Source organism: Mustela putorius, unplaced genomic scaffold (genome assembly GCF_011764305.1).
Source record: "Mustela putorius furo isolate JIRA1106 unplaced genomic scaffold, ASM1176430v1.1 tig00000224_pilon_pilon_pilon, whole genome shotgun sequence".
In the NCBI taxonomy this organism is placed as follows: Eukaryota; Metazoa; Chordata; class Mammalia; order Carnivora; family Mustelidae; genus Mustela; species Mustela putorius.
Window position 1 is genome coordinate 5,234,356 of NW_025421321.1, and position 23,329 is coordinate 5,257,684.

Consider the following 23,329-nt stretch of genomic DNA (forward strand, 5'->3'; position numbering starts at 1 on the left):
GAGGTATGAACGATCTTTTTCTAAAGATTTTAAAGATCTGTTTCTAAAGAACTTTTCTGAAGATCTAAAGGAAGATTTTCCCTTTTCCAAAGGATTCTCGGAATTCTGAGATCATTTTCATGTATGGAAATACCCTAACGTATTTGAAATAGAACTGGATTTCCCAGAAAAATCTGTCCCACATACACGTTTCCAAACACGTCCTTCACAGAAAGAGAAGGTCCCGTGAGTCTTCCAGGGAATGGAATGAGACGGAACCAAAGAGGATTGTCACCTTTACAAAAATATGTGAAAAGCGAAGCTAGTCTTCAAAGTTTGTTTTGCAGTGAGCCGTTACCAAGGTGGTGACACCCTGTGCCGCATCCCCGGGAGCCCCACTCAACATCGTGCCTGGTGTCAGAGCTCTGACCTGCGTGTCTGTGAGCATCTGAGCATAATCTGGACTGATGCTGTTCATGTTAGCAAGATGTGTCTGTAGTATCAGAAAAGCCCTAAGAGAGGCTATTCTGGGGGTCTGGGAAAGCTCAAAATTTTTTCCATAGAAGCTGATGGTGATTGCTTCTTTATATATCATTCCTGCTTCTGAAGGGTTTCATAGGAACGTGTGACTTTCAGATACCAGGAGAAACCTGTCCTTTGAACTTGCCAGGGAGCAATTAAAGTGCACTTTCTCTGTGCCCTTGGGTGCAGCACTTGTATAAATGTGGGGACTTGTCTGCATGCTGTGTTCGGTGGTTGGTGTGCATGTGAGCTCCTGGCCCTGCATGAGTAGGACTGTCTGGGATCTGTGGCCCACCCACGGGGATGGGTCTGCAAAACAAGCCACCCTTCATAAAACCGTAGACTAGCAGAGCAGAAAGCCAGAAAACTCAGAAATCATCTACTTTGGGGGTCTCAAGGGTTTTGTTTTATCTTCCAGCATCAGAATACTTTTTTAAAAAAAATTTTATTTATTTGACAGAGTGAGATCACAAGTGGGCAGAGAGGCAGGCAGAGAGAGAGAGGGGGAAGCAGGCTCCCTACTGAGCCGAGAGCCCAATGCGGGGCTCGATCCCAGGACCTTGAGATTATGACCTGAGCTGAAGGCAGTAACTTAACCTACTGAGATACCCAGGTGCTCCTGGCATCAGAATACTTTGAAAAATTAAATAATTGGTATGTTTATTTTAGTTCAAAAAATAGATATTCAACAAGCAGCTCTCCAGTCAAATGTTTGAAGGTTGGGGTGACGTCCCAGAGTCGCCTTGTTTGCCAGTTCTGCCGCTTGCTCACTGAGCACCTGCCCTCCACGCCTAGAAACTGGTAGAGTAGTACTTGACCTCTCTTGGCCCTGGTGTGAGTGTTGGCCTAGCCTGCCATGTGGCGAACACTCTGGACTGATTGTTAAGACCAAACCAGGGTTGTTGAGGGAGATTGCCAGATGGACACATAACTGCTGTCCCCTGACCTGGTATGGCCTTGTCCCTGTGCCACCACCGAGAGTGGATTACAGCTTTTTAGCACCTTGGAGAATCATGCTCAGCAAGATTGCTCTGTGTTCTGTAGTGGCCTCTGACCTTTCCCCAGGGAGGGAGCAGATCCCATTAGGATGCATTTAGGAGAGGCCATATGGGAATTACATGGTTCGGTGTTCACGGTCTCATTTGCGATGTGTGCCCTTGTCCCAGTGCGTGGGGAAGATTATGGAAGCATCACCAAGTTAGTCCTGTTGGACCTGGGAGTGCTTTTGGTTATTTCTCTGACCCCATCCCTGCCTTAGGTATCCCCTTCAGGGCAGGCTGCCCACACCACAGAGGGGGTGACAGTCAGCACTTGCTCCCTCCCGACGCGAGGCCCCTGTGTTCCATTTTCCTGCACCTGCCATAGTGAAGACAGGGACTGGGATCATTCTATGTGGTCCAGTGGCTTGAGACAGTGCTGGCCAAGGAGTGATTGCACTTGAAAGCGAGCTTTTGAGGGTAGCCCATTGGATCCTTGCTGGCGACATTTCTGTCCTCTGGAGAGGTCTGCGGAGGGAGGAGTCTTTGTTCCAAACATTACTGTGTCTCTTGGGTTACTGTCGGCTGATCAGTCAGGCCTGCCTACCGAACCCCTCCCTGTTTCTGGGCACTAGAAATAGGGAAGGAGACCTTCCGATGGCAGCTCACCCAGCTTCAGTTGTATAATATTGTAGCCTGGCCACCATTTCTGAAGCCCAGTTATCAGGCAAGCCACGTGCTCTTTACCCATGTGTGTTGACATACACTCACTGGAGTGGCACCCTGAGCATCGTCTTCTCTGAAGTTGCTTCTGGTTGTATGTTCTATGTTGCTGTGCCTCAAACTTGGAGGAGTCATCCTGATGCTTCATAAAAACTTCTTGGTGCTTGGAATCATAAGTGAATGACTCCTGATCCCCACCCAGGACAGAACCATGGACACAGTCAAACCCAGCCATTCTTTTTTTTTTTTTTTTTTTTTTAAAAAAAAACAGCCATTCTTAATGACCAGCAGTTCCTTTCTTGAATCAGTGTTGTGTGTGCAGAGACCTGGTCTTGTGCCATGGTGGAAACTCAGATGCACCAGCCCGGTAGTTGGCAGGACCCTTCCCCCAGCAGATGGAACGTTGACTGTGAGATAAAGAGTTGGCGCATGTGTTTGCTCATTGGTCCTGCAGAGGAGGGTCTCCCTGAGGAGACATCACCGCCTATTGGGCACCTACTGGGTTTTTGTTCAGGGAAGCAGGCTTTGGTCAGACATTGACCCTTTCTTCAGGCCTGAGATGGGGAGTCATTATACTTTCCTCCAAAGTGTGGATGTTAACACCCACTGGGCTGCCACCATAAGCGTCCGTGCCAGTATCTGCTGACGGGTCTGTCCTCCTACTTGGGGCCCCTGCAGGATCCCAGGGGATGAGGGCTGCTGAACTGTGCATGCTGAATGGGGGTGGCCTTTGTGTCCTGATGAAGCAGTACACAAACTCTAGGAGATGCCAGAGTGTGAGAGGAGAGCAGGTCTTAAGTTGAGGGAGCCTTGGGTTTATGTTTATTTCATTTGAGTTTGAGAGCTGGAGTGGTCAGAAAAGCGTGGCAGCTATCCCAGCAGCTGTGCTGGTCCTGAGACGTTGTCCTATAACACCTAGTTCACAGTTCAAATGGGAAAACCAAAACAAACTTAAGTCCATGTATGCTGGCCAGTTTATGTCTGCAGAACGCAACTTCTATGAGGCCATGTTCTGGAAGGCGGTTCTGGAGGACAGACAAGTCCAGAGGAGGAAAGCATTTGATTGGTTGCAAACCTTGCATAGCTCGTTGAGCTTCCTCCTGCTGGGCATGTTGGTTTGACTCTTGTAACTTTGTTGAGGTTTCCAGTCTTTTTCTGGAGTAACACCCTATTCATCTACTTCTAATTCTTTCTTCATCTTAACAATGAAATGCAAGTGGATACTTTTTGAGTTCTTTTCTGTTGGGATCAGTATCTCTGCTTTCGCCTCCACCCCCCATTTTGGAAATACTCTCTGAGTAGTCCGGCAGAGAAACAAATTGACTTAATCTTGGACCTAGGATTATAGTTCATTCCTTAATCCTAAAACTCTGAATAGCTCTCAGGAGCATTATAATGCAGTGCTGGGAGGCATCAGCAAAAATATAGCCGTCTGGTTTCTAGAAGTGAGCTAACTGTATGCTAGATCCATGCTTCCCGACCGTTTCAGATCTCGGTGCCCGTAAAAACTGCTCGTGTTTGTCTAGTAACTGGGGCAGAGGTGAGGCTTCTGGGGGCAGAGGTGGCCAGCGGGTGCCTCCAACCACATGGAGGCCGCATGGGTCCTTGAGACACGTACCTTGTCACCTCTCACTCATTACACCGTGGAAGAGTCTGTGCTAAGTCAGCCCTGTTCATTGAGAGTCCTTCAGACCCCAGCCTGTGCCAGACCTGAAGCGGTAGAATTAGAAAAGAAAACTTTCTGGATGAGTAGAGACAACAGTAGCAACCACTGCTTCTCACTACAAGGCCCGTGCCAAGGGTTATGCAGGGACTGGCTTTTTGTGAGCCCCTGTGATGGGAGTACCACTCCTTTCCCAAGTGCAGTACGGCGGAGCTAGGGGAAGTGGGGCTGGAGAGCACACGAGCCCCTGGGCCTCACCCTGCCATCCTGCCTGCCCTCGACACCTGGAAAATGCACATCCGTAGTCTGATGGGTGAAACAGATCAGACACATGGACGCTGTGAAAGTCTACCAGTTTGGAGTGTGATAAAAACTTGAGTGTGTAAACTTTTGGTTCATAAAGAAGCAGACTGTGAAATTAACAATTGCATGAGAGAATTTCAAGAAGGCTTTGGGGGTTTAAAAAGCCTACTTTTTTATTACATATTTTGAAATATACTTTTCCTGATACGAAAGTAATGCATATTTATTGTAACAAAAAAAGATATAAAAAACACGTAGAAGAAAATAAATACCTATAATCCAACCACGTAGAGACAGCTGCTCTCAATGTTGGCACCCATCTCTCCGGGCCTCGTAGCCAGTAGCCTGTAGGGGGCGCTGCATTGTCTTTACTTTTTCACTAAAACAAGTCTGTTTCCCATTGGAACAGATTGGGGGTGTAGGGCAGTGTTCCTCTTTAAGAATGCGTGTATGTCCCTCCTTTTCCAGGACGAAGACCTTACTTGTTTTTCTTTGCATCAGCTACTAAACATTCATTGCCATTTAAAATCACTGTTGACTGGTGAAGAAGATTATAAAAGAGTATGCAAGGCATGGTCCTATTTGGGAAATAGATATTTATTTACTGGGGAAAAAGTGTTCAGCAAACATTTCTTTCCTTTGTACTGTTTGCTGCCTCTCAGGTTCTCTGCTGGTGGCTGGATGGGCGTGGAATCGGGGACACATTCGAGTTTGGTATAACTCTGTGCCGTACTCAGATTTGTTAGTGAACGTGTTGTATAGACACAGCCAGAGAGCCTCTCTCATCTGGGAGTGAAAAGCAGGGCATTTTCAGACTTATTTACGGTCCAGGTGCTGGAAACATGAGGTGAAATGAATGCATCCCACACCCTCCTCTCCTGTTCCAGGAAGGCGTTGAAGTGCGTGTGGCCAGGATCTTCAACACCTTTGGGCCACGTATGCACATGAACGATGGCCGGGTCGTCAGCAACTTCATCCTGCAGGCGCTGCAGGGAGAGCCGCTTACGGTAGGTGCCAGCCTCAGAGTATGGGTAGAGGGGTGTGGGGTCGGTGGGGTAGAGAAAGAGTTGGCCGTCTGCCAGCAAGCGACAAAGGAGCAGTGCCTCTTGGTTTGGGCAGTTACTTTCCTGAGGTTGCCCGTTTGCCTTGGGTCCATCCCACTTCCCTTAGGGACAAGGAGGAAGGCACAGGGCTGGAATCCAGAAGAGGAGCAACGGAGCCCTGGTGGCCTTGCTAGTGCTTGGGCTGCAATCTGGTGCATGCAGACCAGGCCTCATCGTGCGTCTGCTCACACCAGCCTGCTGGCAAAGACCTTTCCAGATGTTCTCCTGGCCCATGAGCTGCAGCCAGGGCCAGGTGTATCCTCGGTAACCCCTCAGGTTGCTGAGAAATGCGGTGTCAGGGGCAGGGTTTGGTGGTTTTCTTGGTGATGCCCAGAAGCATGCCCTCTGCTGGTCACAGTCAACCTCGGAGCCTTCTAGAGCCCAGGTTCTGGACCTTGATAGTCTAGGGTCAGTGGTTCAGGTACATTGGGGTAGGCAGCCCATTCCACACACGTCCCCACCATCCCCTGTCCCCTCCTCGGGGAGGAGTGGCCCCCTCCTGCTGTACGAAGGATTTACTGATTCAGTTTGGTTGGTTTTCTGTGGTTTTGCGCATTCTGGCTGCTCTCTTCCTCTCCTCCTCCAGCTCCTCTGTTCTCTTGCTTTTCTCGTTCCTCCTCCTCCTGTCTGCCTCCGCGTCCTCTTGCAGCCCTCTGGGCTCTGTGTCCTCTTGGGCTTAGTGTTGGGCTGGCATCCATATACTTGTTCCCATCTTGTTACTCTAAAAACCGCAGGAGGGTTTGCTCATCAGCTGAGGGGATTCCAAAGGCGAAAGTTAGAGCTCTGCGTCCATATGCATCCGCCTGTCTGTCTCTCTGTAGAGTAAGTTTACTCTTTTCTGTTCAGTGATGTTCACGTCCATTAATTCACTTCGATTAGTGCTCACAGCAGATGTGTGGGGCCCGAGTTCTGTTATTAGCCCATTGTTTAGATGGGGAGACTGAAGCGCAGAGGCTGGAGGAGTCACCCAAGCTCATGTGGCCAGACGGTGGCCGCCGGTGGCCGCTTTTTTTTTTTTTTTTTAAGATGTTATCTATTTATTTATTTGACAGAAATCACAAGTAGGCAGAGAGGCATGCAGAGAGAGAGGGGGAGGCAGGCGGTCTGCTCAGCAGGGAGAGCAGAGAGCTCGATGTGGGGCTCGATCCCGGGACTCTGAGATCATGACCTGAGCCGAAGGCAGAGGCTTAACCCACTGAGCCACCCAGGCGCCCCGGTGGCCGCTTTTGATCACAGTTCTCCGTGGTGCTCCTTTCTTCTTGGGTGGGTTAGCTACCCCGAGGCCAATTCAGAACAAAAAGCTTAGCCTGTTACAATATGGTCTGCCCCCTGCCACACCCCAGGGTAAGACACACGCTCTAGGCGACCTTTGCCAAACACGTTGCAGGGGAGAGGTGAATCCGAACCCCACCACACTGTGCCAGTGCCGTGCTCCTCTCTCCACTCCCCCTACCAGCTGCTAGCCTCAGGGCCTGCAGATGGCCATGCCATGGTCACCCTGACTTCTCTCCTTCTCACACCACATACTGCTGCAGTGGTATATAGCCTGGTAGTCTTGCCCTAAGAAGATCCAGGATCCGGCCCTGTCCACCTCTTCTCCCATTTCCTCCAGGCCTCACTGCCATGAGCCCCCAGTTTATTGCCCCAGCCTCCTAGCCACTCATTCCCCCTGTCGGGGGCTCTCCACCCGGCAGCCAGGGGAGCCTCTGAAGAAAAGTACCAGCTCTGGGGGGTTTTCCCCTTTGCTGGAGCATGATTCACGGGCCTCCCTGTGCACCCCAGACTCGCCCTTGCTGCTCTGTAAGCTCAGCACCCTGCTCCCACTGTCCCAGGAGCATGCGTTTTCCAGGCATCCCCCTGTTCAGTCATCCTCTCATTAGGGGAGCACTGGCCATTCTGTACGTGATGATGTCTAGTCACCACTCTACCCCTCCTAACCATGCCTTCTGTTGTTTTCCACTTCTCAGCGCCTGAAATACTATTTTCCCAGCCCCCAATCCCTCTCTTTGAAATCACGAACTGGTTTCATTCATGGCTGTGTCCCCAGCTGCCAGGAGGGTCCCTGGCACCCAGGCAGCATGTGATAAATGCTGGTCAAGCTGAGGATTGGGTCTATAGTGGCCGCTGGCCTTTTTGAGGAGCACAAGTGCTCTGGGGCTTCTTCTGGAAGCAGTGGTCGTAGTGTGACTGCAAGGCGAAACTGCCCCCCTCATCCATGTCCCCTTCTGCCTGCTGTTTGGGTCCCAAGCGTTTCTGCAGCCCAGCTGCTTGGTGGAGAATTCCTCACCCTCAGGGACGCTCCCGGAGCTTTCTTAGCCACTGCCCTCACTAACTCTCCTCGATCAGAGCTGCTTTGTTTGCAGGGCAAACTGGTAAAAGCCTTCTGAGGCTTCTTGACTGACTGCCTCCTGGGCAGCAGCCAGGGCCCCGGGGTCAGGTGGGCCCGCCCAAGAAAGCACCCATTGTGGGCAGCAGGTGATAACTCATGTGTTGTTGCCTCGTTGCTGGGGACCAAGGAGCCGGGTGGCTGGTACTGTGCAGGGCCGCAGCTAGTCTAAAACATGCCGCATTTCATCTTCTCTAGGCGCCTCTGGTGGCAGGAGTCCTCAGGGAGGCCTTTCAGAAATGTGTGGTCCCTCTTGTCACACAGAATTCCCTGTCCCCTCAGTGTTTTGATGAAGCCGCTCACCCTTCATCCTTTGCTGTCCCATTGAGATGGCATCACTTTCTGTCAGACGGCTCTGTGGAGAAGTTCTGAAGGAGGGGGCCATGTGTTGTGACTCTCAGTCCAGCCCCACTTCGGGAACACTTGGTTTAATTTAGCAAGGAAGGAGAATAGGGAGGTCCATCCATCCTTTCCTGCTCTGTTTCCAGCATGTTCTTTCCAAGCCTAAAGACCTCTATCATGGCCCCTCAGTGTCGCACCTTCCCTTTTCCAAGGGGGGGTTACTGTCATCACTCGCCTTCCAGCTGCTTTTTCCTGAAGCCCTTTGTTATCTTACCTCAGGGCAGATTTCATTCTTTGGGCCTGTCCCCGCATCTTGAGTCACAGAGGTCTGTCAGGGTCGCTCCGGAAGGATTTTGCTGAGTTCTGCAAGTCACGCACAGAAGCTATATACTTGAGCTTGAGCACACAGAAGCTCAGAAAATACTGTGTTCTCATTTACAAGGTCTAGAAAATAGATGATACGGTTCAGGGCGAACTAGCTCATTAAGTATATTTTGAAGAGACGGGAGTTCACCATTCAGTCAAAGCCCTCGTGCATGGGTACCCGTGTGAGCATTATGGTTTAATTCTGTCTCATCACCTTATCGTGACTTATTCCAGTTTGCAGATGAGAGAGAACAACTTGATTGAGGTGAATTTTTCCAGATGTGATAGAATTGGGGTTTGAGTCATGGTCTGTATCTTTTAAAAAAGCCTTGCTGTATTTTCTAGAGGGAGATTTTGGAGAAACCATACTTTTTAGACCAAAGTCTACATCTTATTTACCCTTTGTATCTGCATTGTGGTATTGGAAGTGATCCCTAACTTTGGGCCGTCATTCATGGAGGCACTTGAGGCCCAGCTGTGGGGATGGGGTTGGCATAGTGCTCCCCATGCTGACCTACAGTACTCCCCATGCTTCCCCGCCCCTTCCTCCCTCCATGTTCCCTATGCTCCCGGGGAAGCTCCCTGTGATGCTCTCTGTGCTCCCCTGTGGTGCTCCCCTGCAGTTCTCCTTGTGCTGCCTCCTGTGCAGGATATCTGCAAAAGGTGCTCCTAAGGGCCTTTAGTCCCTGGACCTGCAGGGAGCAGCCTGAGCTTCCCCTGTCGATGGCTGCCTGCAGTTCAGCTCTAGGTCCCTCAAGCCTTGTGACCATGTTGTCAGGTAGTGAGAGGTGCCTGAACACAGCCTGGCCCTCTGGGCATCACTCCCCACCCGCCCCGCCGCCTCCCACCCAGAAGGACGCTTGGAACAAGGCAGCTATGTGAAACCCTGCACAAACGCCAATTAATTCAGTCTTCAGGAGTTTTTTGGGGCTTCCCAGTATAAGACTAACCCTCTGGGTCTCTGACAGTTTGTGACATTCAAGCCACTGAATGTCACCAGCATGATTCTCTTGTTCCTTTCATTGAGAAGGTGATTCTTCAGAGTCCTAACCCTGGCAGCCCTCTCACTTCCCCCTGGCTGTGGGCTCAGCCAGCACACAGCACTGAGTCATGTTCCTTCTGACACATCCGATGGGACGGAGCGCTGCCCCCGCATGTTTGTGGGCTCAGCTCCCGGGCATCATAGCTTGGAGGCCTGATGGGAGCTAATACCAAGCCTTCATTGTTGCTCTGCAAGGGCAGTGGGCTCTCTGTGAATGCTGGCAGCCCACAGTCGCAGACCCCCTGGCCAGGCATGGTGGGAAGGTGCAAAGAAAGGAGACAGAGGAGTCTGTCTTAGGAGTCCTCAGGGACCCTAAGCACACCCAGGAACGGCAGGTCCATGCAGGGAGCCAGAAGCATAGCTCCACAGCCACACACCTGTGGGTTAAGGATAATGTACACCAGGCTGCTGATGGGTATCGCCCAAATCTGATGCTTTATAATGAGACGGGAGAATGGCTCAGTGCCAGCTTGCCATGGGCCACAGTTGACAGCTGAGCTACAGGCGGTTCTGAAGTTATTGATGCAGGGGGTGAGGAAGAGATTCCTGAACTTGGAGTCATGGTAGGTTTTCTCTCCTGGACGCTGGGTGCTGCAGTGCTCAGAGCTCTCGTGACCTTATCTGTAACGAAGTTGTACAGAAAATAACACAGGTATCCCATCTGCGGGGCTCCTCAGGTGCAGGTGGATTTCCAGGATGATGCAGTGGTGGGCAGACCTCCCCCACCCCAATCCTCCTTCCTACTTACTGGGTCTGTGGTTTCCTTTCTGACTTGCCCAAAGGTATCAGAAGGGTTAGCAAGACCAGGCAGTGGGCTTCTGGCAGAACTGCCAAGGAAGGATGAGTGTGCTTCTGAGAGGCTTGTTCACCTTTCTTCAGTGTTCCTGTGCGGAGTTTGGCTGTTGCACTTGTGTCTTGCAGACAGAAGCCTCTGTAAGTCAGTTCCCCAGCCTCTTCTTGCGGGGGGGGCCTCTGCCTAAGTAGGTCAAGCCGATGCCCCTATGACATTGGTGTATATGTGAATGCTTATTAAGATAACAAAAGCAGCCTGGACTCCTGGGTGGCTCAGTCAGTTGGGCATCTCTCTTTGGTTCAGGTCATGATCCCAGGGTCCTGGGATCAAGTCCTGCATTGGGCTCCTGCTCAGTGGGGAGCCTGCTTCTCCCTCTGCTTGTGCTTGCTCTCAACCCCCAACCCCTGTGTCAAATAAATAAAATCTTAAAAAAAAAAAATAAAATAACAAAAGTAGCCTTCCAAACCTGCTTTTAAAAAAATGAAAAAAGGCAGCGGGTACCTATGAGGCATTTTTTTCTTCCCTTTCCTGTTCCTTCCCATTTGCTTCTCCGGTCTGGTGACCTGAGCTCCTAGGGAGCCTTTTTGGAGAGCAAGGCCACTGGGGACTGGTATGTGCTTTAGAGCTGTTGGCATCTGGCTCCTCTTTGGCATCAGGTGGCCAGTGACAGGAGGCACCGGTGTTGTTCTGTTCTAGGCGTGGATTTCAGGATATTCTAGAAGGCAGTCCTTCCTCCCTGCTGCTCCCTTTCCACCAGTGCAAGCCAGCAAACAAAAATCCCCTGGCTCCTTCCTTCTCTGTAAGGGTGAAGGAGCGCCTCAAAGACCCTCTGCCTCAGTCTCTCCATTCTAAGCAAGTGGCATACACTGCAGACCCCACAAAATTGTTGTTCAGTACGTGTTTGTGGAGCGTTGGTGGTATGCAGGGTGCCTGGGGTGCAGGTGAATTGGACACCGTGCCTGTCCCCGGAGTTCACCGTGGGAAGCGAGTATGAGTGACAGAGTCTGGAGGAGGGGAGGATGGCTGAGCACAGAGGACAGAGCCCTTCATTCTGGCTGGCGGAATGAGCCAGAGAAGTGCCACCAGGAGAGAACATTTAGACAAGAGGTCTGTGGAGGAAAGGACCTGAGTACAGGCGTGGAGACGTGGCAACATACAGGGGACATAAGTGGAGCACAAGGGCCTCCCCCTTCCTTCTTTCCCTCACCTCATCTCCTGTCCAGAGTTTCCTGGTCGTCTCAGACTCGGCTGCATGTTAGACTCATCCAGGGCTGTCCAAGTACCAAGATGCCCACCACCTCCTCCCTAGAGATTCTGGGCTAGTCTGAGCGCCCAGCTGTTCTGATGGGCAGTCAGGGTATAGGACTCAGGTTCTAGGTACTGCCTCCTGCTTGCATGTGCGTCTGTCACCCTTCTGGGCTAACGTGATCCCCACCACGTCCTAAGACTGTAACAGATGCCAACTCCTTCCACTACTGACTTGGAAGACAGACCGGAACGTGGATGCACGCACTGTCCCACTCTCAGGGCATAACTCAGAAGTATTGAGTGAATTGTGGCATCACTGGCCCTTCGGCCTCAGTTCTGAGGTCAGTCTGTGCCCCTGGAGTTTTAAGGAACCTCGTTTTCCCATGACGGTGTGGCTTTCTCTGGAGGCTTAACTGTTGCTCTCCTCCTAGGTGTATGGGTCCGGGTCGCAGACGAGGGCGTTCCAGTACGTCAGGTAAGGCAGCTGGCCTCCACACTGCTTCCGGCAGGTGGTGCAGACCAGACGGCCCACATCTGTTGGATATGTGCATTATTTTCGCATCTCTACCATGGCATGGTTAAAAGTCCATTTTAATTTTCAGGTGGGAAAGCCCTTAGGGTTCTCTGTTTAAAAGGTAAAATTTTACGGGCTCCTGCCTGACTCAGTTGCTGGAGCATGCAATTCTGGGTTGTGAGTCCAAGCCCCAGGTTGGGTGTAGAGATTACCTAAAATCTTTAAAAAAAAAATAATAATAAGGTGTACATGTAAGTCTGTGCCATTTATGACTCATGTGCTGATCTTTTACTGCCCCCTAGTGTTTCTTAGGGAAACTCGCCCAGTTTCTGAGGGCGACTTGATTCCAGATCACACCAGTTGGACAGCTGTCCTTAATCTAAACCCAGCAAACCTACAGGTGCTGAAGTCAGACCCACTTTAAAAGTGGCTTTCTGGGGCGGGGGAGATTGTCCTCATTAAGGGAAAGATAATGTAGACCGTCCTCATGTCAGATTTTATGTGGATGAGATTTTACGCGGATAAAAATAGAGTTGAGAACCTCTTCTCATAGTCACGGTGATAATTATTATCCTTTTCTCATTAACCCTCCTAAATCTCGTGTGCTTGTTGGTCAGTTCAGTTGGTGACATTTTATTTTTTTTTTTATTTGTTTTTTAAAGATTTTATTTATTTATTTGACAGAGAGAGATCACAAGTAGGCAGAGAGGCAGGCAGAGAGAGAGTGGAGGAAGCAGGCTCCCTGCTGAGCAGAGAGCCCGATGCGGGGCTCCATCCCAGGACCCTGAGATCATGACCTGAGCCGAAGGCAGCGGCTTAACCCACTGAGCCACCCAGGCGCCCCAGTTGGTGACATTTTAAAATGCAGTTTGAGTTCTGGGAAAAGAGTTTATATAAACTATATCACTATAATCACTTGCATAGAACAAAATATTTCCCCCCATGACACTGTTACTATGAATTCTGTACAGGTTTCTGATAAAACCTGAATCATTGTAAAATCCAGTTCTGTGTTTTCACCTTATAACATAAATACCCAGGAATGCCTGTCAGTTGGAAAATGCTGCTCCTGCTGTGTCCTGAGGCCACCCCAGGGTCCTGTAACCGTGAAGTGGTGCAGTGGCGGTGCACATCTGGGCCACCTCAGCCACAGTGACCACGTAGACTTCTGTCAGATTATGTGAGAATCCAGGGGAGAAGTCTCTTTGAGAAAAAGAACTGCTAGCAAATAATAATAATTAATTAATTAATTAATTAAAATTTAAAGCAGCTACTGTGGATTTTTCCCCCCAAAGTGTCATTCGTCACATTTAGTCTGAAAGAAAGCTATGAATAAACATATATCACAGTGTTTTTTCCTCCCCAGCTGTGAGTGTCTTGCCAAGCAGGACGCAAAACCCCAGGGGTAAAATAAAACTGGCACACTTTGGTGTCTGAATATCTCAAGAAGAGACTTAACCAGAAAATACCAGGATCCCTCTAGGGCTGTTTTCATTTCAAGGCACTTACCCCAGGAACCATGTGCTCCAAACAAGGCATCAAGTCACGTTTCTGTACAGCCCCGCTCAGGGGCGAACATCCCTGCAGTGCGCGCCCTGCCGTTGGGTGCTTCTAGGACGGAGCAGGCTCGCACAGCTTTCCCGACTTCCTGGTTTTGCTATTCAGGACTCCACTGAGATAATGTACAGTTTTGCTAGTTTTAAGAAGCTGGGGTTTTTTAAGAAACAATTAATTTTGTAGTTAAAAGTGCACAATGTCTGAGTCTCCAGTTCCCTCACTAAGTTAACTGCTTCCAGAATCCACAGTTGCCTTGAAGCGGCATTTCCCGGCTCCTGAGGTCCGGGTGACCATACCATACGCATTCACATCTTGGCATGACTGTGTCTGATGTTTTCCCGGGCAGGTTACAGCCTCATCCCCATAACAAAGGCATGCTGTCCTTTTTTTTTTTTTTAAAAAGTCACTTTGTCAAAATGACACTTTTAAAGAGCTTCAGGTTAAATGGGTGTGATCTATGCAATTTTGACCTTAAAAGTTGCCATTTTGATTATATAAAAGCTGTACCCGCCCCACCCTCATTTCCATATTAAAATGGATTGTGGATGCTGGTGAATGGCAGCTTTTAATGTCTTCTGACGAATATGCAGAGACTTGTGCTATGTGAGACATGTTGTACTAATTACTAATTACTAATACTAATTACTGCCATCGTGATGAAGTGACTTTTTTTGCCGGTTTCTAGAAAAGTCCTCTGGAGTCAGCAATTACTCGAATCTGTGCTTGACCTATGAGACTGGAACGGACTTTAGGGATGTTCACTTAAAACACCCAATCATCAGAAACAAAAATTCAGAAAACAATTTGTTTGCCAAATATCCCATCCCACCCCACCCCCAAATTTTTTTTCTCGGACAAAAAGGAAAGCAAAAACAGGTTCTGTTTTGAAGTTGACCGTAGCAACCTGCTCCTTGCTGGTAATGGAGGAGGAGGGGAAGGTTTCAGCACAGACTGCGTTTGGATCAGCAGAACAGAGCTTTCAGAGCCTTCTGAGAAGTACAGCTGACGGAAAGCAGACGTAGAGAACAAGCTCGTGAGCAGCAGTGAGGTGTCATTTTTACGAAGTAACTTTTTTTTGACAGAGCCACACTTTAAAAGCCTCTGAAAATAAGAACCAAACCTTGGTAAGCGAACGTTTGCTTACTTCTCTTCACCTCCATGGCCCCGTCGGTCACGATTCATCTGAAACACCCAGATCGCCGTCCGTCCCGTGCGAGGAGTCTCGGGGGGCGGCAGGGGGCTCAGGGGGGAATCGAAGGTGAGGGCGTAGGGAGCAGCGGTCCGGTTGATTTCAACACTGTGTTGTTTGGCTTTATCTGTGATTTACCAGTATGAGAATTACATACTGGAGTGCACTCATTTCAGTGGGTCGGAACTGTTGTTTTTTTTTTTAATCATTGCTTTTTCATATGGACCAGCTACGTGGGCTCACGTTTAAACATCAGAAGCTGTATTAACACCATCTTTTGGGGGCATTTGTCTCTTTTATTTCTATTCTTCGGTCGTTAAAGGGTTTCAGAAATAGACGGAAGTAAAGAACTTGCCCATTTCGCTTCCATTCCCGTTTCCCGTTTAGCCATCTACACCCCACACGCTGCGAGCGAATCCCAGACCTCATATCATCACCCATGAATACCTGAGCATTCCCAACCCCGCTTATTTGCAGGATTTTGTTTTGGCATCGGCTTTCCATGTGGGGTTTGGTTCTCTTCCGGGAGGTGGCGCGGGTCTGCGGCGGGCGGTGCCTGACCCAGCCTTCCCTTCTCTTCCAGCGATCTGGTGAACGGCCTCGTGGCTCTCATGAACAGCAACGTCAGCAGCCCGGTCAACCTGGTGAGTATGGCCGCGCCTCCCACCACGACCCCCCCGCCGGAACAGGCCGGAGTTTCGTGCTTTTATGAAACCATGAAGAGCCGCAGCCTTTGCTTTATTTGCATGCCTGTGTTTGCTTGCTGAATGGTAGAGGGGGAGAAACCCCAGATCCGTGTGTGCCAAGGAGTAGCACGTCTGCACAGCATGCGTGAGTGTTTATCACCATCATCCTGAAGGGCCTGGGTCTAAGCATTTGTGAAAGCCTTTGATGACAGTCTATAGATGGTTTTTGTGTGCATTCCTTTCTCTGTTGTTCGGTGTCATCTGATCTCCCTGAGAATTAAGTGAGCTTTAGATCGAGGAGGTTAAGAACGTTTCCCAGGTTCTGATCATGTCTGTAGTTCAGCCGCCTGTTCAGGGCTCCTTTGTTGCTTCTTCCTTCATGGCTTCCTAGGGCCCCAGAGTCTCCCTGTTGGAGGGATTGTAAGGTTCTTTTGCTCCATGTTTCTATGCGTTTGTATTGCTTGGTGAACGTGTGTCTCTTCAAAGGACTTTATTCTGTCTCTGGCCAGTTCTCACCGGCAGGAAGCATTTCCTTACATTTAGAACTAAAATCTCGTTCTCTGTGAGCTACCCACTGGCCTTACTTCTCAGGGTGGGGGCCATTCAAGCTAGTCCAGTGCAGCCACAGTTGGGTAACTTCCCAAGGATTGGGAAGGCAGGGTCATGCCCTCTGAGTCTCCTCCTCCCCAGCTCTCAGCCAGAGTTCGTGTTCTTGTCTGGAGTCCTCTTACCCTCTCACTCCCTGTCCTCTGAAGAGCTTCACTCCATCTGATTGAGAACGTGAAGTGTCCAGTGCAGACTGCCCATCATTCTAGATGTTCTGCTCCTGCCAGTGGCCCTGACATTAGCGTATCAGGAGCCATCCCCTCCCTTTGGCAAACCTGGGAGTCAGCTTCAGGTTCTCCCAAAAACCACATCTCCGGCTTCCTACAAGGTTTTAAGGTCCACAGGGGTGGCCATGCTTGCTGATTCCTCAAAACCACTTTACTCAAAAACCTCTCTCTGTAACCAGCAATTGGAAACATGTTCTGTTGCATCCGTTTTCACTGAGTTGGGAGGGAGTTCTTAAGAAATAGGAAAGTGGAGGTGTAACTCCCTTGTCGGGCTGTTGACCACTTCTTTGTGCACTTCTCCAGAAACATGAAATTAGAAATAGAATGAGACATGTCTTGGGCTCAGTTTCTTCCGAGCATTTACCTGGCTGTCACTGTCAAGGCCATGCCACCTTCACCTGGCTGTTGCTCCAGGCCCTTTAAAATGTGGGTGTTATCAGTGATGTCCCCCACTCCCCAAGGAGCCACAGTCTTTTCTTTAGATACTGGGTTCCTTCTTTCTTTCCAAGGGGGCCTTGACACAGGGCCCTACCAGGAAGTTGGAAGTGCAGCGTATGTGGGACACCTGTTTGTCACACTTGATGGTGGTCTCTTACGAGGGGGGAGGGGGTGGCAAGTAAGAATAGCAGGAATGGGAAGGGAAGAGGGCAAGTGGCCGCTGTCTTGTGTGATGCAAGAAAGGAGAAAAATGGCTTTTTTTGATGTCCCCTAAGGGCATGCTCACACTATAAACCACATGGAGGCTTTCTCTCTGGCTATCTGGAGCCCTCATCTGCCGAGTGCATTTCAGTTCCTTTACTGCTCCCACGTGCAAGTTTGCAAGTCTGTTACTGCTTAAGTTGTTGACACAGTGCACCCGGAGGGAATTATATTGTCTTAGGAGGGCTCATGTTGCAGACCTAAACTTGTATGCAGAGTAACAATGCAGTTACAGTAATGTTAGATCTGGAAATTGACCTGCCTCTTGGTACACACATGTACCGTACATGTACCGTGTGTCCATATTAGAAGCACCTGACCTAGCCGAGGGGCATTCTTGTCAACAGACACTTCGTCTAGAGGGCAAAAGCAGGACCAGACACAGTTTAGCCCTTCACTGGGTGGATCAGTCATCATCCCGATCAGGAAGTGCCCAAGGAAACACGAAGAGGCAGGAGCCTCCTGATTTTTCCAAGATGCCGGAGTCAGCCCGTGGGTGCTTGGAAGAAATGCATGTGGTTTGCGTGGCGGTCTCTGCTGTTGTGATTACACTTATAACCAGCAACCATTTCTTCCTTAGGGGAACCCGGAAGAACACACAATCCTAGAGTTTGCTCAGTTAATTAAAAGCCTTGTTGGTAAGTAAGACCAAATGAATGAAATTGGCTGCACTCACCCTATCAGCTAATAACAACCTGATTAGAAAATGTGTAATTAATACGAGCTAATTGAATTGGATAAAAAGCAGAACTTTATCAGGAACACTTAATTGTCTTCTGATTCTTTAATTAAGTAATGGAAAGATAACGATGCAGGGGTTGGGTTGTGTTCACAAGCACCTCAGCAGGTGGGGGTGGAGTGGGAGTAGATTTGTTCTGGGTGTTTGAGGTGGGACTGTGTAGATCGCACCACACAGGTGACAAGTGTTTGATTTCCAAACATCGGCAGTGATGACAATGAGATTTCGAAGAGCTAAGCGGGAGTGGTACCCAGTACCAGCTTGTGTGTTTCTGATGGAATCTGTTGGCAACTTTCAAGTTCTTGGCAGTGCCAGCCAACATGGCCGTGACATGTTGGCAGCAGTGTAGACACTGGAGTAACCCCAGGGGCGGGCTCTGAAAGTCGTAAGAAGTTTGTGTGTTTCAGACAGCCCTCGTGTTGCACTACATGCGGGGTGAGCCCTTCGTCACGTCAGCATGCTTACTAGAGCTCTGGGAAGTCTGGCTCTTGGGGAGGGTGCTTTGTTTTCCATGGTTGATCAAGACGTTTGATACAGGACACAACCAGATTGGAGTGTGGCTCCCTAGACTAGACTGGGGTAAGCCTGATGGAGGACGTTCTGCTTGCCCACACCCCTGCTCAGCTGAGTTGATTCTTCGGGGCTGTCCTTCCTGACTCGGAGCTGTCATCTACCAGCATGTTCTTATCAGCTCTGGACACTTGGACAGGAAGGGGGCTGGTCTTCCTCAGTCATAAATTGTGTCACCCCAGCAGCCTCCCCAAGACTGCTTCCCCAGCTTTCCCACTCTGGGTCTACCTGTCTCATCCCAGGTAAGGCAGGGATGTGCTCAGATAACAGTTTGTCCAGGAACTAGGCTATCCAAAACCTCTACCCCTAGTGGGGAGCCGGGGCTAGCATCTTTGGCATCACCCAGACGCTTGTTAGAAATGCAGAATCACACACTCCACCCGTGTCTTCCAGATCAGAATCTGCATCTTGATAAGATCCTCAGGCATTAATAATCACTGTGCTTCTATGAAAGGCTAAGTAGCATGCCACCCTGAACTGCAGAGGCTTACAATAGCAACTGCTGTGTTTTCTGTGGTTCTGTGCTCAGGGCTGGCCCCCGCTGGGGGGTTTCTCCTTTGGGTCTTTGCTGGTGGTCCCTCGCGTGGCTTCCTTCTGCTGGCCAGCAGGGTCTGGGCCCCGCTAGGATGCTGGACAAGCCAGGCTCTGTGTCCTGCTGCACGTGGTCTCTGCAGCAGGTTAGCTGGACACCTTACATGTTGGCTCAGAGCTCCCACCTGCAGGTGCAGAAAGGGTTAAGTCTTCCATAAGGCATAAGCCAGGAACTGGCCCACGGTCATTTCCTCCTGCTCTCTACTTGGTTAAACAAGATGACAGGCCACTTCCAGACCAGGGGCTCCTGCAGTGCATGACTGCCTCAGGTGTGGCTCCCTCGGGCCATCGTCATCACAGGTGACTGCACACGACATTTGCCACTTTTACTGACTTGGAGTCTGGCTCTGTGCGCATGCCTGCTGTGTTAGCTGATGATGGGTGATCTGCCCGGGAGCCGGCAGCTAGGGAGCCCTGCCCTTTTCCTCGGGAGTGACTGCCTCTCAACCAGTTCTCTTGGGGCCAGAGGTCCAGTCCCCCATGTGACTCAGTGGCTACGTGGGAAATGCATTCTGTCCCCTCCAGGCAGTGAACAAGGCAGCCTTGTTCACTGCCTGGAGGGGGTTTCACTTTGAGGATTACAGTGAAAGTCCCCACCTGGAGTGGTTTGTGCTTCACTTACCTTTCTTTTCTCTTAATGCAGGTAGTGGAAGTGAGATTCAGTTTCTCTCAGAAGCCCAGGATGACCCACAGAAAAGAAAACCAGACATCAGAAAAGCGAAGATGATGCTGGCGTGGGAGCCGGTGGTGAGTGCAGGGCCCCGTGCTGCTCCATCGACAAAGGCCCACAACAGGTCCTTGCAGACACTAGCGTGCTTGGGCGGACAGGATGCAGGGTTTTCTCCAGCCTGTTCTGTGGCTTCTCATTTTGTGTGTGGAGACACACATTCACTCATTCTGTGATGGAGACATGGGAGCCCACTGTGGAGTCTGCTTTTGTAAACTTGCACACGCACATGGCTTACTCCATGAAAGAAGTGTCCTGGGCAATGGCCGTGTGCTCTCTGGGTCACCTTGACTGACCTGCCGGTCTCCACTTGCCCCAGGATGTCCTTGGACATGCAGGGCTGGGCGAGATTGCTGTGGGAACTGGGGCAAGCAGGGTCACCCCAGTTCCCAGGAAGGTGGAACTCCAGGTTGGAAGGGTGAGACACCATAGGCCAGGGAGCAGTGACCCTCCATAACTTTCTGTTGCTCCTAGACTAAATTAGACTCCTTGTGGCCTGCGGGGAAATGCACCAAGAGTAGTGTGCATCCCGCAGGTAGATAACAGGAGATACCCAGGGAAGCATAAGTTACTCAAGAGGTGGCATAAGAATTAGGCTTAAATACCATCTTAATAGGGATGAGGGGTATGTAGTCCTTTTAAAGGAGAGTAGATGATTTTTAAGAATGGTGAATGGGCCCTTAGAAGAACAGATGGGAGATGAGAGAGCCAGTGACAGTGTACCTGGTGTCCGTGTCTAGTGCCCTCCCCTGCTATGAGAGTCAGTGCTCCCTGGTCATTGACCCCTCTGGGAAGGGACTCAGGACAGCTGAGTTTCTGTTGGGATAGCCTGTCTCTGGACTTGACGGGTCAGAGGAGTGCAGAGAGAGCCTCACCCTGCACTTATTCAAGACCCTGGCCCCAGCGTGGTCCGTATACCAAAAAGCTCCCACAGTCGTGTTTTGAGATGTTCTCTTCTGCTGCCCTCCAGAGAGCTAAATGAATGGACTCCCACAGTGTTGGGTCTTAAAGGAACTCAAGAGTTCCAGTCGGATCTTTTTTTAACCTGGAACTACAGCTCTGAAGGATCTGAGGGCTACAGGGATTTGTCAAATGCACTAAAAATATGGTCACGCCCAGACCATACCCAAGAACTCCCGCCACACAAAGCAGCAGCAAGTACATGTGTTCATTTTGAGAAGGCATTTGCCATGGGTCCTTTTATAAGTAGAGCCCCCGTGTTTCAAACAAAATATTTTTTGAAAAGCTAAATGCACACTCGCTATGTAGTAACTGTTGCTTTTGTCTTAGTGAAGTATGTAGGTTTTTTATTGTTCTGGAGTTTCAATGTGGAACATTCTAACACATTTAGAAGATGAGGCCTCTACCACTAGTTCTCTTCCTGCTAGTTCCAGCTCATTAGTAATTTCTGAGGGATCTTGTCCAAAGAAGCACTTAGTCATATATCCATCCTGATTCTCTTCTATTTGTGTCTTTTTGATGGTGCTGTTGAGGCCAATTCATATAGCAAACTGCCTGTATTTAAAATGTACAACTTGGGTAAATTTTGATGTATTTCTCTACCCATGAAACCATCACCACCATCAAGGTAACAGATAGAGCCTTCTCCCCTATCAGTTTCCGGGTGGCCCTTGGCAGTGCTCCGCTCCCGACTTTTCCCCTTGTTCTCATGGGCAGCTGTTGGGATTTCCTGTGGGCTTCCATGGTGTCGTCATAGCTTCTTCTCAGACTTGGTCTGTTAGGTCCCTGGGAGTGAATGTCCCGTGGGAGAGTGAGGTGTGTGGGTCACACAGGTGCTTCCTAAGGACCCTCCCTCCATCATACACTTCCTTCCGAAAGAAAAGCACACACTCGCAGGCATTCTTTTCAGGCGTTCTTTGTGGTTGATTCAAACTGGATAGACCCCAAATCAGCAAGAGGTAGTTCATGGTCTTTGGGAACGAGAGCCTGTCTTCTGTCCGTCAGGGGTGTCATTTGTCAAATCGCCCAGTGCGTTCTGAAAGCAGCTTTGGCAGGACCTTCTCCTGGCGATCCGTGATGCCGTGTGAGCCTCCCGCGTTGCTGTGAGTGCCTCTGCTGAGGGCAGAGCACTCGTCAGCACTTCTTCCTGCGAAGCCCCGGGGATGTCTGGCGTTTCCTGCATCAGTGACCTTGTCTCCCCTTCCCCCCGCTTCTCTTTAAACAGGTCCCGCTGGAAGAAGGTTTAAACAAAGCCATCCACTACTTCCGTAAAGAACTCGAGTACCAGGCAAATAATCAATACATCCCCAAACCAAAGCCCGCAAGGATAAAAAAAGGACGGACACGCCATAACTGAAAACCTCACTTATTGGGACGGGAGATCCCGTTTCACACTTGATGGGATGTATTTTTTTTCTTTTTTCTTTTCCTTTTTTTTTTTTTTTTTTTGGTTAAAGAAAGACTTAAACAGGTGTCATGAAGAACAAACTGGAATTTCATTCAGAAGCTTGCTTTAAAGAAATGGATGTGCCTAAAAACTCCCCTCAGAAAACTGCAAATTTTGCCTTGCACTTTTTAAAATCTGTCTTTTTATGTAAAATAGGGTAGATGCATCTTTGCGTATTTTCACGTTTTTTATCTTGCTATGAGAGCATATGTCGTGACTGTCATTGACAGTTTTATTTACTGGTTTCTTTGTGAAGCTGAAAAGGAACATTAAATGGGGTGAAAAATGCCAATTTTATTTATAAAAGTGGGTACTTATAAATGAGACATTATACTATGCATAAAGACAAAAACAAACAAACAAAAAATTTAGGATTGTCAGGTGGGTGACACACCGGCATTTATTCTTCAGGCAGATTAAAGAATTCTGTTTGAGAGCTTTATGTTTCTTTTAATTCAGAATTTTTCCAAGATCTAGGTTTTAGTTGCAAACTTGACTTTGAAATACTTCCGTTGGTTATCACGATCAAGGATATTTGAAATCACTACTGTGTTGTGCTGCGTATTTGGGGCGGGGGTGGGGGGACAAAGTTAACGTATTCTTGGTTAAAAGTGGTTAAATATGCTATTTTAATAAAATATTGGAACACACTGGTAGTTTTAAAGGTTGGCTCTCTGCTTTGCACAGTGTATTGTTGGATTGCTGAAAAAAATACTGTAGAATTTAAAGGAAAACTCCGAAAACATCCAGGCTGGTATAGGTAACTTGATGAGTGGGTGTTAAAAGCACTGCTCTGCTCCTGAGACTGAATCTGCGTATCATCTTCACTGCTGCGTGGAGAGACTTTTCCAGTCCCACCCAGGGTTTGAATCGCTGCATGTCCTTCCCTGGCAGCACAGAGCAGATGGAGAAAAAGAAGGGCCATTTGTTATAAAATCTGTAAACGAGGCACATTGAGAGAAAACTTTGAGAGCTTTTGCTTTCATTAAGAATTCTTTCAAGCTCTTGCGTTAGGATTTTCATACTCATTTTGGAATAACTGGGAGAACAATGCAGGGAGTTCAAGCCACTGCATTTTCCAAGCCAGCTGGCTCTGCATGGCAGCAACAGAGCCTGACCTGGCACCAGGAGAACCTGAGCAGTTAAACAGAATGCCTGTTTGCATAACCAGCCAGGGTAAGCCAGACTCGCCTGCCCTTCGTAATCACTTGGGGATTTTTTTTTTTTTAATTGGACATGTTTTTCCTGTCAGAATTGCTGAGTCCAGGCCAAGGAAGCTGTGGTTTTGTTTTATTTGTCATGCTAAATTCCCCAGAAGATTCTGGAGCTTGGGATTGTTGCTCGATCAGACATTGTGTGAAAGAGGATTC

At 49.3% G+C, this 23,329-nt stretch overlaps 1 protein-coding gene across 5 annotated transcripts in view; it reads left to right on the plus strand.

Moving 5' to 3' along the window:
* Window positions 1–22,609, plus strand: part of UXS1 (UDP-glucuronate decarboxylase 1) — a 90,158-nt gene extending 67,549 nt beyond the window's left edge. For all 5 annotated transcript variants that reach the window (XM_045077610.1, XM_045077611.1, XM_004764362.2 and 2 more), the window contains 6 exons: window positions 5,055–5,174; window positions 11,879–11,922; window positions 15,291–15,351; window positions 17,506–17,563; window positions 19,469–19,572; window positions 21,738–22,609. In XM_045077610.1, the coding sequence (XP_044933545.1) occupies window positions 5,055–5,174; window positions 11,879–11,922; window positions 15,291–15,351; window positions 17,506–17,563; window positions 19,469–19,572; window positions 21,738–21,869 (519 nt within the window). In that variant the 3' untranslated portion in view covers window positions 21,870–22,609. The remainder of the gene's footprint in view (window positions 1–5,054; window positions 5,175–11,878; window positions 11,923–15,290; window positions 15,352–17,505; window positions 17,564–19,468; window positions 19,573–21,737) is intronic.
* The last annotated feature ends 720 nt before the right edge of the window (window positions 22,610–23,329 follow it).